At 47.3% G+C, this 12,676-nt stretch overlaps 1 protein-coding gene across 1 annotated transcript in view; it reads left to right on the forward strand.

Moving 5' to 3' along the window:
* The first annotated feature begins 11,918 nt into the window (after positions 1 to 11,918).
* Positions 11,919 to 12,676, forward strand: part of LOC146046206 (mitochondrial inner membrane m-AAA protease component AFG3L1-like) — a 50,630-nt gene continuing 49,872 nt past the window's right edge. Inside the window, exon 1 of the mRNA XM_083165436.1 lies at positions 11,919 to 11,995. Within this exon, the coding sequence (XP_083021562.1) occupies positions 11,920 to 11,995 (76 nt within the window). The 5' untranslated portion in view covers position 11,919. The remainder of the gene's footprint in view (positions 11,996 to 12,676) is intronic.

A 12,676-nucleotide genomic window follows, 5' to 3' on the forward strand; every position in this document is an offset into this window, starting at 1 on the left:
ATGTGAAAGCACTCCAAATTCAGGCTGGATGCTAGCTACTTTTCATTCCACCTCTGTAGTAGGGGCCAGTAGAAGGTAAGTGTACACATGGCAGCATGGCCTAATTTTAGTAAAAGGTCTGCCACTATTTGCTATCTTTCTGCTGCATAGCTTTCATTATAAAATAGCTGTTTAGAACCTTGTGGAGTTAGGTGTAAGTGTCTAGTGATGCAGACTATTTCACCTGGTGCTTCTACCCATGTTTGGTGGATGGTATAGATTATATATAATGTGTTTCCATCTTATTTTACACTGTCTGTTTAGGATGGGTGTGCGATGCAATGGGTTAGCCGTCTGTTCTGGCGCATACACGCTGTTAGTGTAAAAATGAACAATAAAGTTAATACCAAATATCACTCTGATCAACCAATGACAGCACATGATTGTTTGATTTGTGCCATTGCTAAGATGGCGGCCTATGGGAGAGCAGCCCCATTCTCACCCGCGGAGCTGAGAACTCTGGTCTCCGTTATGGAGACCAGGCTGGGGCGGGCGGGCCCCTTTATAACCAACAGGCAGAAACGCAATGCGTATGCGGTTGCCCGCCGCCGTATATACGCACGCACCCAGGTGCGGCGGACCATCGCTCAGCTGAAGTGGCGGTGGTCCGACCTCAGGCGCAGGGAGCCAGAGAGGCTGCAAGAAATAAGGGCCAGCATTGCTAGATGTGAGTATTTCAACAGTAAATGGGGATTTGGACATGATTGCTTACCTGACATTATTTAATCCACTAAGGTCACCAGCCTGATCATGAGTTAAACATGGCATACAATATATGAGTGCTACTTCCTGTTTGACACCCTGTAATGGTCATAAAATATGTTATTGGGGAGGATTAATGCTTGTGATGCTTACAATGGCCCAAATGTCACAGCATACCTGCCATGTTACAGGCTGTGTTTTGTAAAGGCCACTAAGGAGCTGTTTGCCTGTACAATTATCTGTACTTCTAACCTTTGCATTTATAGCTTGATAAGGCTTAATAGTAATTACCACTAATTGCCACTTTTTTGATTTTTCACATACACAGCACGTGCTCGCACAAGACAGGCCCGGGAGGAGGCAGAGGTGGCCCTCGAGGACCTGCCGCAGGAAGGGAGCCCGGAGGAGGGGGCCCAGGAAATGGAGGAGGAGGAGGCAGCGGTGGCCCTGGAGGACCAGCCGCAGGAAGGGAGGCCGGAGGAGGGGGCCCAAGAAATTGAGGATGACGAGGGGTGGGCTGTGGAGGCACTGCCACCCGAGGAGGACGTCATCGAGGCCGAGGATGGAGCATTGGAGGCCCCTGAGGAGGAGGTGGAGGCCGGTGAGGTCGTCCAGGCGGCCGGAATTGGTATGTATACATAAGGATGAATTTATCCGTTTGGCATGTACTATTTGCTATGTAGCACTGGTGATTCAATTGATTTTTACAATACTATAAAATGACAAAACAAACGGGATAGCAACAGACACACTTTGGGGTTAGATAGGGTGGGCAAACCATCCCTTTCAGCCAGGACACATATTAATGACACAGGTTGTGAGGATGTCTTTCATCTCGATTTTAAGTGCCACTGAACCTGTGTAGTTAATCTGTATCCTGGAAGAAAGGGATGACTTGCTAATGTAAGTGTTTCATGTCCCTGCTGCTTGCATACAATCTGTAGCCTCATATAGGTGAGTAGAGTTTACTGGTGAATGATCTTTGTAAACTAGATTCAGTATGGCATAAATGGAGTATGGACAGGCGTGGCTTAGACTGGAGTAACAAGTGGTCAGTGCCCCTGGGCCCTCCTCTAGCTAACCACCCCCTGCGGTCTGCATGTATGTTATGCACCATAATTGTGTGTGTATTTGGTCTTAGTAATGCTTTTGAGCATGTGAGTGGGTTAGTGCTGCAGCTTACCCGAACTGGCATTCTGACAATGATTTCTGGAGCAGACCATCAGCAGGCAAGCCATGCTTGATTGCACAAATGTACTGAGCATTCCTGAGAGTTGTGTAACTCCCCTGCCAGGCTCCATCATATAAGAGACACTGAACTTTGTTTGCCGAATTGTGATTGGTGCAGCACGTGACATGCTTCTCAGAGCTTAGTCATGGGTGGGTTTGGATTGAGAAGGAGCAGTATGACTGTGAGGTGTTCGTCAGAGTAAAGGGTAGAGGGCCAAAATCAGGCTTTCCATGTAGTATGTATGCATGTATGTATAGGTGTATGTCTCATATATATAGTTATATATGTGTGTATATATATATATATATATATATATATACACACACACCTGTCACAATGCATGTTTAAAAAGTCGGTTTGACTATGTTAAATGTATGCATGAATATCATTAGTCATTTTTGAATTTGAATTTCCTCCACGCCCAAGCAGAGGAGGGTCGCCGTGGGGCCCTCCTTAGACTGAGAGGGCTGATGAGGCAAATGATGGAGGAAATGGACCGCATCATTGATGGGGAATTTTAATTATTTGTTTATGGACAGTTATTTTGTAATAAATCGTTATTTAAAGTTCAAAGTTGTCAGTGTTTTTTTCTAACATGCTAAAGTATATGTGTAACTTGTTTAAAAACTTTAAAATAAGCAAAATGTACATAGTGTATCTAGATGTATGTTAGGGTCACATGCTGTAAGGGTTAATGTGTGTCATGAATGTAGTAGGAATGTGGGTCAGTATAGATGAGCATTTAATTGATTGAAATTGATAACAATCCCTTTTTCAGGAGGTTGGCTAATTGCCTAAGTGGGTCATGTGATCGCTGTGTGTACTCAGTAAAAAAGTGTGGGATTGAGCGTAAATACTCCGCATCGGGGCGTACGGACAGCTTCCCGTACGTTCTGACGCGGTAAGACCGTGCTTGTGCGGGAAGACCGTGCAAGAATCTGTACGTTTCCACCGCACACGCACGGTTTGTATGTCGTCCGTACACACGCCCTGTTCTTAAAGAGTGAGTCCGTCCGAATGCGAAGGACACGTGGGCGTTTCTACGGACGAAGCCCGCACGCCGCCGCACAGCGTGGCGTGCGGACCGCACCGTAAGAATTCGGGAAAGTCTGCACCGATCAGAATAAGGGCCTAAATGTCCGTGTGGTCTCCTCTATGTGGGGAAGACCACAAGGCAATTTAAAGAACGGATGGCGACACACAGGTCGACCATCCGGCAGTCGCTTGAAGGAAAAAAAGTGTCAAATGAGCAGCCAGTCCATAGACATTTCAGGGAGTTTGGTCACGGTTTGGCCACCCTGAGATATAAAATTATTGATCAAATCCCATTCAGCATCAGGGGAGGCAATCGTGCAAAATTATTATTACAACAAGAAACTAGGTGGATACACCGTCTCAGTACGGTGCACCCCCAGGGTTAAATGAGCACTGCAGTTTCTCCTGTTTCCTATAAATGCTTTGAGTCTCTGTACTTTATTTATGCATAATAGTTTTCGGATATTCTGTTATGTAGTTTTGCATTATATTCAGTGGATGACTTGTTGCTGATTATCTAGTATCTTTTTAACATTTATGTATGGCACATTTTTTGTTTACAGGGTCGCATGGCAACCGGTCCAGAAGTCTGAGCGCACCGGCAGGTGCGCGTCGCAAGGGAGTGACGTCATTCATGACCAGACGGAGGACGGAAGCCAGCTGCCTGACCACACGGTGATGGGGGTGCTATTTAGGTAAGACTTGTTTGTATTGTATTTGAGCCTGATGACGTGCAATAAAGCACGAAACGTTGCTTGAGACCGCCGTGTCCTGCTATTTATTATTGGCTTTACAAGACCCGAGAGTGCTGTTCAAATGTGTTGCTGTTATATATATATATATAAATATATATATATATGGTACTTATGTAATATCTGGGCTCCCATTTTTCTTATGAGATCGTGTCCCCTCGCGGGGCTCGCTGCGCTCACCACGCTTCGGGCACGGTGGCTCGCTGCGCTCGCCACACTATATAAAATCAACTCCATGCGTAGTTGGATAGTAGGGGTATGAAAAAAATGGGGTTCATTTAACATGGGAGCCCAGATAATACATAAGTACCATATATATATATATATATATATATATATATATTAAAAAGGAAGTTCCGAGAACCCGCGCTTCAGGCAAAGGGAGCTGCCCTGTCCAGAAATAGTCACAAACTATTAAAACAATGGGTACTTATGTAGTATCTGGGCGTCCGATTTTGTGATTGTATGCCTTACCTTAAGGCATACAATCAGATGCGATGCGATGCGATTTGATGCGATTTTGCATAGGATTCAATGTTAAGAAGGTCCTGTTCATTTCCCCACTATCCAAGTGGGCATAGAGTTGATTTTATATAGTGTGGCGAGCGCAGCGAGCCACCGAGCCCGAAGCGTGGCGAGCGAAGCGAGCCCTGCGAGGGGACGCATATTTCTTAAAAAGTATTCTGTGTCCCCTCGCGGGGCTCGGTGGCTCTCTACGCTCGCCACAGGTTTATATCCAACTCCATGCCCACTTGGATAGTGGGGAAAGGAAAAGGACCCCTTTTTCCCATTGAATTCTATGTTAAAATGGACTCAGACCATTTTAACATTGAATCCTATGGAAAAATCTTGACCATCGCATCGCATACGATTTGGTCGCATGCGATGCGATCCGATCCGATTTCTAAATCGGACGCCCAGATACTACATAAGTACCAAACAATGTATATAGCAAAGGAATAGGATAAGGTGCTCTCACTTGGGGGATATATAATGCTCACAAAATGTCCCAATGGTGCAAGGAAATGGTCACTGCACTTTATGTCATAGCTGAACATGTCCATGAATCTCAAAGAGAAAACGAGAGAAGCACACTTCTCACAGTGTGGATTATATAATACTGTGAGATATTAATGTGCCATACAAGAAATGGGCCATGGCTTAGCCACAAATATATATATATATATATATATATATATGCATACATACATGCATACATACAGTATATATTTGTTTGCGTGACTTGTACTTTTGGTGCGGTTAGTCTTAAAAACATTTCCTTTAGTGTGACTTAAAAATAACAAAATTTCAGTTTTAAACTTCAGATAAAAAAGGGGGAAGTAACGCAGCTGTGGTTTTGGGAAATACTGTAAGTCTGTCCAATGAAGGTTTCCCCAGACAGATGGTAACTATGTAAAGTTCTATAAGACGCCTATTCCTCATCTCTATAGCTGCTCCTGTGATTATCCGACTGATCTGCTTTTTAAATTCTTCCTTTTAATTGTTCAGAGCTTATGCCTGTAACAATGCTGCGTAGGCTGATAATAGGATGGAGCTGTGTTTTATAGCATCATTGGCATCCAGAACACACTTTATCTCTGATTTAAAACACTTAAGAAGCTGCTCGTTTGATGTAATTTGCTTACCTAGTTGTGTTACGGCTTGGGTCCCTGCTATAGGCTGCCATTGGACACTTTTACGCGTTCTGAGAGTTCGCCTGTACCGAACCTGTTTCAAAATGCATCTAGAGAGAAAAAGTTTTTTTCCTTTTAAGAGATTTTTTCATTGTTTTATTATTCCTAAACCTCATATTTTATTTAATAATAAGTAACTTCTGACTGCGGAGAGATGATTATCTCCGTAGTAAGCAAGAAATGTTTATCTGATATTTAAAGCAAATTCGTCTGTTGCTAGAAAATGACCACTTCACATTCTGCAAACAAATTTCTGTTGTTCTGTACCCGGCAAATGACAAATCGCCTCCTTCTGGTGAATAGAGAGATTGTAGCGCCACCTGTAGTAGCAGTTACATAGTGCTGTGGTCCATTAGATGAACTATCTAGTAACTACAGCTTATCTCTGCATCTGACACAGTATTCCATAAGAGAAGTGTAGCTCTACCAGAATACACATCAGAACACATCTACTATGGTTTACTGTGTCAGATTTGCAGAAATCCGTTTGGATGCTCGTCCACTTCAGGGTTTATTTTGTATTACTAATCTAAAGTTTATCCTATGCGTATGGTCCATCAAATTCTGGTCTAGTTGTGGATCTCTGCATAAAGGCTATCAATCGTGATTGAAGCGTCTTTCTTATGTGCACCATCCATTGAAGCATTCATTTGATCTATCTGAGCATGTAAAAATACAGTTACTATTGACTAAAGATTAACAGACAATATTTTTACATCACCCAAGTGAAATAACCCCTGCTGATATAGTTCAGGGGTTCTCAAACTCGGTCCTCATGACCCCACACAGTTTTCCAGGTCACCTGGCAGGTGCACAGGTTCATTTATTACTAATTTACACATTTTAAAAGATCCACAGGTGGAACTAATTATTTCACTTGTGATTCTGTGAGGATGCCTGCAAAACATGCACTGTGTGGGGTCCTGAGGACCGAATTTGAGAACCTGAAATATAGCCTGAGGATAATTATCAGGATTTGTTGAGAACCAATTACTGAGACACCCAAATTATCTGTGAAGCATCTTCTCTGTAATATATACCATGCATCTGTGTTCGAATTAGGGTGGCCAATTCCGGGATTGGGATCGGTGGGATACTAGGATCTTGCCCCTAAAACGCCGGAATTTCAATCCCGGGATTGGGGGTTTTGAGTGCGCATGCACAGTCTAATGCCGGGCAGCATCTGAGTGGGTGCTCAGGCGCTGCCCGGCTTCTTCCGTCTGCGCAGTTTGGCGAAGTCAGAGGTCACACTGCGCAGGCCACACAGCCCCGTCCTGGGCGCGCTGCCATCCTGTCTCTTCAGCCCACCCAGATGATTGCTTCTCCCGCCCAGCTCACGGTCGCTCCACACATGTAAGTAAATATGCGATGAGGCCGGGGCATTTTTTTTTATTAGGGAAGCCAATCCCGGGATCCCGGGAATCTGGCATTTTCAATCCCAAATTCTGGGATTGAAAACAATGCCCCGAGATTGACATCGCTAGTTCGAATGATCCCTGATGAAGTCTTGTGTAGATGAAATGCGTTGGGTTCTTCTCTACATTGATCTTTCTCTACAATTGTGAAACACATTACGTCAAAGGATTTACTTTATGTAAATTGTTATCAACTTTTCAAAGGTTTAATGCAATTGTCCCACTCATAGAAGCACCTCGTTTTACCTGTCCCATACCTTTTACCCATCACTTTGCACATTTTCACCCCAAAACTAACATATAATTATTGGCTCATTCAAAATAATTATAAACTACAAAATGACCAATTATTCATTAAGGGGGGTTGCCAAGGGGTTCTGAGCTAAGTCCTGACATTTTTACCCAAAATTATGGATTTTTCCCAACTTTTCTCCTGCTCAGAGCAGGTAAAGAGAAATTTACTCTAAACACTATTGGGAATCAATTATCACATGTGCGCTGCAGGGTAGCTGCCATAAAGCAGTGATCGCGAAAACCCCCCAAAATTATGGGTCCCTGGGATCCCTCACTTACAAAAATCGGGGTTCTACTTGACCTTTTCTGGGTCCCAATGGAATAAAGCCTCCTCTCCCCTTCCCCAGCATGGCACATACAGAAGTCTCCCCCTCTCTTCCATATGGCATATACCTTGAGCCAAGGGCCAGCCTGAGACTATTTTTTTATTTGGTAAGCAAACATAGATTTGGGCACCCCAAAACTGTGGCTATTGTGGGTTGGGGGGGGGGGGAATCAATTGGCAATTTTCCCACTCACATAAAGCAAGATACATATATACTAGAAAAAGGCATAATGTCGGATAGGGACAGCTGTGCTGCACTAATCAGGATTGTAAAAGTAATGGCAGCAGGAACAGGAGGGATAGGGTTAGTGAAATCCCAGCAGAGTCTATAAGCTCCTCTCCTACAGGCAGCTCTGCCTGTTAAGAGTTAATTGCTGAGCTGCAGCCGCTCTGCCAGCCATGCAGTGAGGGGAGGGGATGCAGTCAATTTGCCGGCGGTCGGGATCCCGGCGGTCGGAATCCCGACACTGGAATCCCGAACGCCGAAATCCCGAAACTTTCTCCCTCCGTGGGTGTCCACGACACCCATAGAAGGAGAATAAATTAGCATGCCGAGCGTAGCGAGGCACCGGGCCCGCTGCGTGGCGAGCGCAGCGAGCCCGCAAGGGGGGGCGCTCCACGTCCCCCCCATGTCGGGATTTCAGTGGTCGGGATTCCAGTGTCGGGATTCCGACCGCCGGCATTACATATTGGATCCAAGGGGACAAGTGGGCCATTAACAGCCAGCACTCAGAGCCTGCAGGAGGTGACAGTGACACACAAGAGAGCAGCACCGTGAGGTAGGAGAGGAGGAGGGAAGTCCAGGGCCTGCGCCACCACTAGGCAGCTCTAGGCATTTGCCTTGGGCGCCGGCCACTGGAGGGCGGCACTTGGGACGGAGCAGGTCACAGAGTGTAGTGTACCCCCCTTCCCACTCTGCTGGACCAAGGTGGCTATCCCCGGCGGCTTTGTGCAGGCACTCTCCCGGGCGGTGATTGACAGCGGGGGATCAGGAACCGCTGCTGTGCTATGATGGTGCCATCGGACACACAGCGCGTGGGGACACTGAACTTGCGCTGTCTCACCATTATAGCAGAGCAGCGCTTCGTGAGCCCCCGCTGTCAATTGCCGCCCAGGAGAATCTCCCCCCCTGGAGTGACCCGGCAGCGGCGGTGGACGCATCACCCCCCCCGGCGGGTGAGCGGCGGGTGGGGGGCGGGTTAGCGTCGGAGCACTCCCCACCGCCTGGGGCGTTGTGTTAGCTAGCACCGGCCCTGGGGAAGTCTGCTGCCCGAGTCCTGCTAGCAATAAATCCCCTTACATGACACCAAGCAGCCTTCTAAATGGACCACTGCTCCGTCCTCACTGTCAAACCTCCCTGGTTCTGGCCCCCAATGCTGGTTTCAGTTCCTCATGCTCCGTCCTCACACCAGCCGCAGCTCTGTACCCCTGCTGAGCTGCAACTTCTGGTGTTGGCTCCAGCCGTCTGTTGTTAAGGCACAGTGCAGGAGCCAGCTTACGCGGCTTCCGTGCAATGCTGCCTATGACTCTGCGGTGACAGGGACCCTTTCATTTTCGCACCCAGCAGATGTGTAAAGCGGACGTAAGTCACGCTGTGTCTTGTCACACATATTAACAGGGCATGCACGCCGAATTGGCTGGGACCCAGGGGATCCAGCCATTCATAAAAAATTAGTCCCTGGTGCTCCAAAGTGGGTAAAATACTCGCTATAGCAAGCTATACCCTGCATAAAGCATGATGCGAAAAAAATGATGCGTTCTGCTTTTTTCCTGAACAAACAGGTTATTACAGCTAATTGGATATCCCCCCTATTCTTATACACTTCCTTATATCCCAGCTGTATTGTGTACTAAGAATTGTGCTTTAATTGTGTTATGTCTAGTTCTGTGTACCCTGTACTGTTCTAATGTGTTCTGGTGTTCATTCTGGCACCCGCTGTCTTTGGAGGCCCATGCAGTTCCTCTTCCCTGAATGGAGTGTCGCTGTCTGCAGTGGTGCTTCTAGCACAGTGTGGTCTGTATATCAGTACTGATGTGCAGGCCAGATCCTGTGCTGGAGGTACTGCGGCGGGCGGCGACACCCCAGGCTGCGTGGGTTTTCGAGGATGGCGGGTGCTGGAATGAACACTATGGGCCTTATTCTGATCGGAGCGGCCAAACGTGCATACGTTCGCCATTAACGTACGCTAGCCGTACGCGGCCGTTAGGGTTAAGTCCACCCACAAATCAGCCGCTTACGTACGGGCGGAAATACCGTGGAAGGGGAGTGGCGTACAAATGAGCGTACGGCAACGTACGCGGACGGGCCAGCCCTTACACTCCGACAACTGGCGTACAATGGAGCGTACACCACCGTTTACGGACGTCTCTCGGCCGTCTTCCCACCGACTTCTTGCGGCTATCTGAGCGTACGCCAGCTTGCACGGACGGGTCCCTATTGTTTTCAATAGAAAAGTCAGCTTATGTCACCGCTCGTGAGAGTGAGCGTACGTCCGTGTACGCTGACATACCCTTCACATATATGGACCTGCAAATCTTGCCTTTCAACTATAATTATGAAAATTAATTAATTGATTGAATTAATTAATGTGCAAAATAGTGGCCATGGGCTTAAAACATTGCTGAAACATCCTTTGTAGGTGTTAGATGTGGTTTATGTTATTGTATCATAAATACAAAACCTATGTTTGTATTAGAGTGAACACGTTGACACATGTCGACTTGTGTAGATTGAGTGTGCTACTGTGTAAAGTCTATGAAAGCACGTAGTGAATGTGTCTAACTGTTTAACAAATACCTACCTTAGCATATATAAGCAGGTCTTACAAAGATTCTTACCTTAAATTAAACAAACCTTTAAATGTAGAGAAGTATAGAAAGATAAGCTTCCAATGTGTTTGAGTGCTGTGTGTGGCTTGCAGGTAGTGAAATCATGGTTTGGACTTAATAGACTGCAGCATTGCTTATTACATTCAGGTGTATGTGTTTGAGTAGTAATCAGCGTAAATTAGCAAACCCAGACGCACGCTGGCATGCGGTATCTGTAGGGGTGGTTTGAGATGGCGGTTGGCGGCCGCCTGTTTTGTGTCCGAAATGAACGGTGCTTTAGTCGATCGTGCGGTAGTAGCACCGCTCATTTTTGGTGCACACCCCCGTGTACGCCCATATTTACGCCCATTTTCCCTCATTATTTCGGCCGCTCCCCTCATCACGCCCCTATGCCGCCCCCAATGCCCGTACGCTCGCGTACAGGTTTTTTCGCACGTAGAGACCCGTCCGTAAGCGTTGTGGAGTGGTCGCGCCTGCGCATTAGCGAATTTACGCATGCGCAGATCGTGAAAAACCCCGGGACGTACGCGTACGGCCCGGCCGCTCCAACCAGAATAAGACCCTATGTTCTATATGTACGGTGCTGGCTGGTGCAATCACATACCCTCCAACTGTACCGATTTTGCCGGTACAGTACCGTTTTTTAACAGTCTGTACCGGCAAAATCAGTTTGTACCGAATGTACCGCTTTTTTTTTACTTACAGTGTGCCACAAAAAAATCCTCCTATTGGCTGCTGCTGTCAGTTCCTGGGCCCTGCTGCTTGCTTCCCTGTGGTGCGCCGGCTCTCCCCTCTCCCCCTCCACTCCCATGAGTGCATTGCGGCCTGCGGGCATTGCATGGCGTCATGACGTCACGCGCCAGCACCGCACTCAGGCTCAGGCTCAGGACGTGCAGACAGAGAACTCGCCGGAGCGAATCTCTGTGAGGGAGAGAGGGATGCGGTGGCCAGCCCCGGCGCGCGCATGAGGGGGGATGAGGTACTTGTGAGTTATCTGGGCGTCCGATTTTTTGATTGTATGCCTTAAGTTAAGGCATACAATCAGATGCGATGCGATGCGATATCGCATCGCATCTCATGCGACCATCGGATGCGATGACCCGATTTTTCCATAGGAATCAATGTTAAAATGGACTGAGTCCATTTTAACATGGAATTCAATGGGAAAAAGGGGTCCTTTTCATACCCCTACTATCCAAGTGGGCATGGAGTTGGATATAAACCTGTGGCGAGCGTAGCGAGCCACCGAGCCCGAAGCGTGGCGAGCGAAGCGAGCCCCGCGAGGGGACGGTATTCCGTGTCCCCTCGCGGGGCTCGCTACGCTCGCCACGCTTCGGGCTCGGTGGCTCGCTACGCTCGCCACAGGTTTATATCCAACTCCATGCCCACTTGGATAGTAGGGGTATGAAAAGGACCCCTTTTTCCCATTGAATTCCATGTTAAAATGGACTCAGTCCATTTTAACATTGATTCCTATGGAAAAATCAGGTCATCGCATCGCATCGCATCCGATGGTCGCATGCGATGCGATGCGATGTCCCGATCCGACCCGATTTAAAAATCGGACGCCCGGATAACTCACAAGTACCGGGGATGATTCTCCATGAGGACACAGTGGTCGCAGCCCCGGTCCGGAGCCTGCCACACTAACAGCAAGTACATCATCCAGAGTGCAGCAGGTAGGTGGCTCACTAAATCACTCCAGCGGTGTCTTATAGTATCCAGCATCATGTCGCACCTGTTTACAGCTCATGTCACATGGTGGCTTGGTGGACTGCTGGCATATTAAATCAGCATATTTAATATACTTATTTTTTAAATAAGTATATTAAATATACTGATTTAATATGCCAGCAACCCACCAAGCCACCATGTGACATGAGCTGCATCAGGTGCTGGGCCGGGGGGGGGGGGGGGGGGGGGGGGGGGCAGGGTGCCATATGCCCCCCAGGGCTCTGTTATCTGCATACCCTCCAACATGCCTTGCCCCCCCCCCATTATCCATGGCCACGCCCCCTTTCAGTATGTGTACCGATTTCTGCAGGTCCTTACACTATCGCTCAAAATGGCTACAATACACACAGCGGTACTTGTGTAATATCTGGGTGCCCGATTTTTTAATTGGGTCGGAATTACTTAACATGTATTCCGCGTCCCCTCGCCTCGCTGCGCTCGCCACACTATATAAAATCAACTCCATGCCAACGTGGATTGTGGGGGTATGAAAAGGGTGGGTATACAATTAAAAATGGGGTCTGGGGGGCATTTAACATTGGACTCAATGTAAAATCGGGTCTCAGTGACCATTTAACATTGTATCCAATGTAAAAATCGGGTCGATCGCATCGCATGCGATTTGG

Source organism: Crinia signifera, chromosome 11, assembly GCF_055691185.1.
Source record: "Crinia signifera chromosome 11, ASM5569118v1, whole genome shotgun sequence".
Lineage (NCBI taxonomy): Eukaryota > Metazoa > Chordata > Amphibia > Anura > Myobatrachidae > Crinia > Crinia signifera.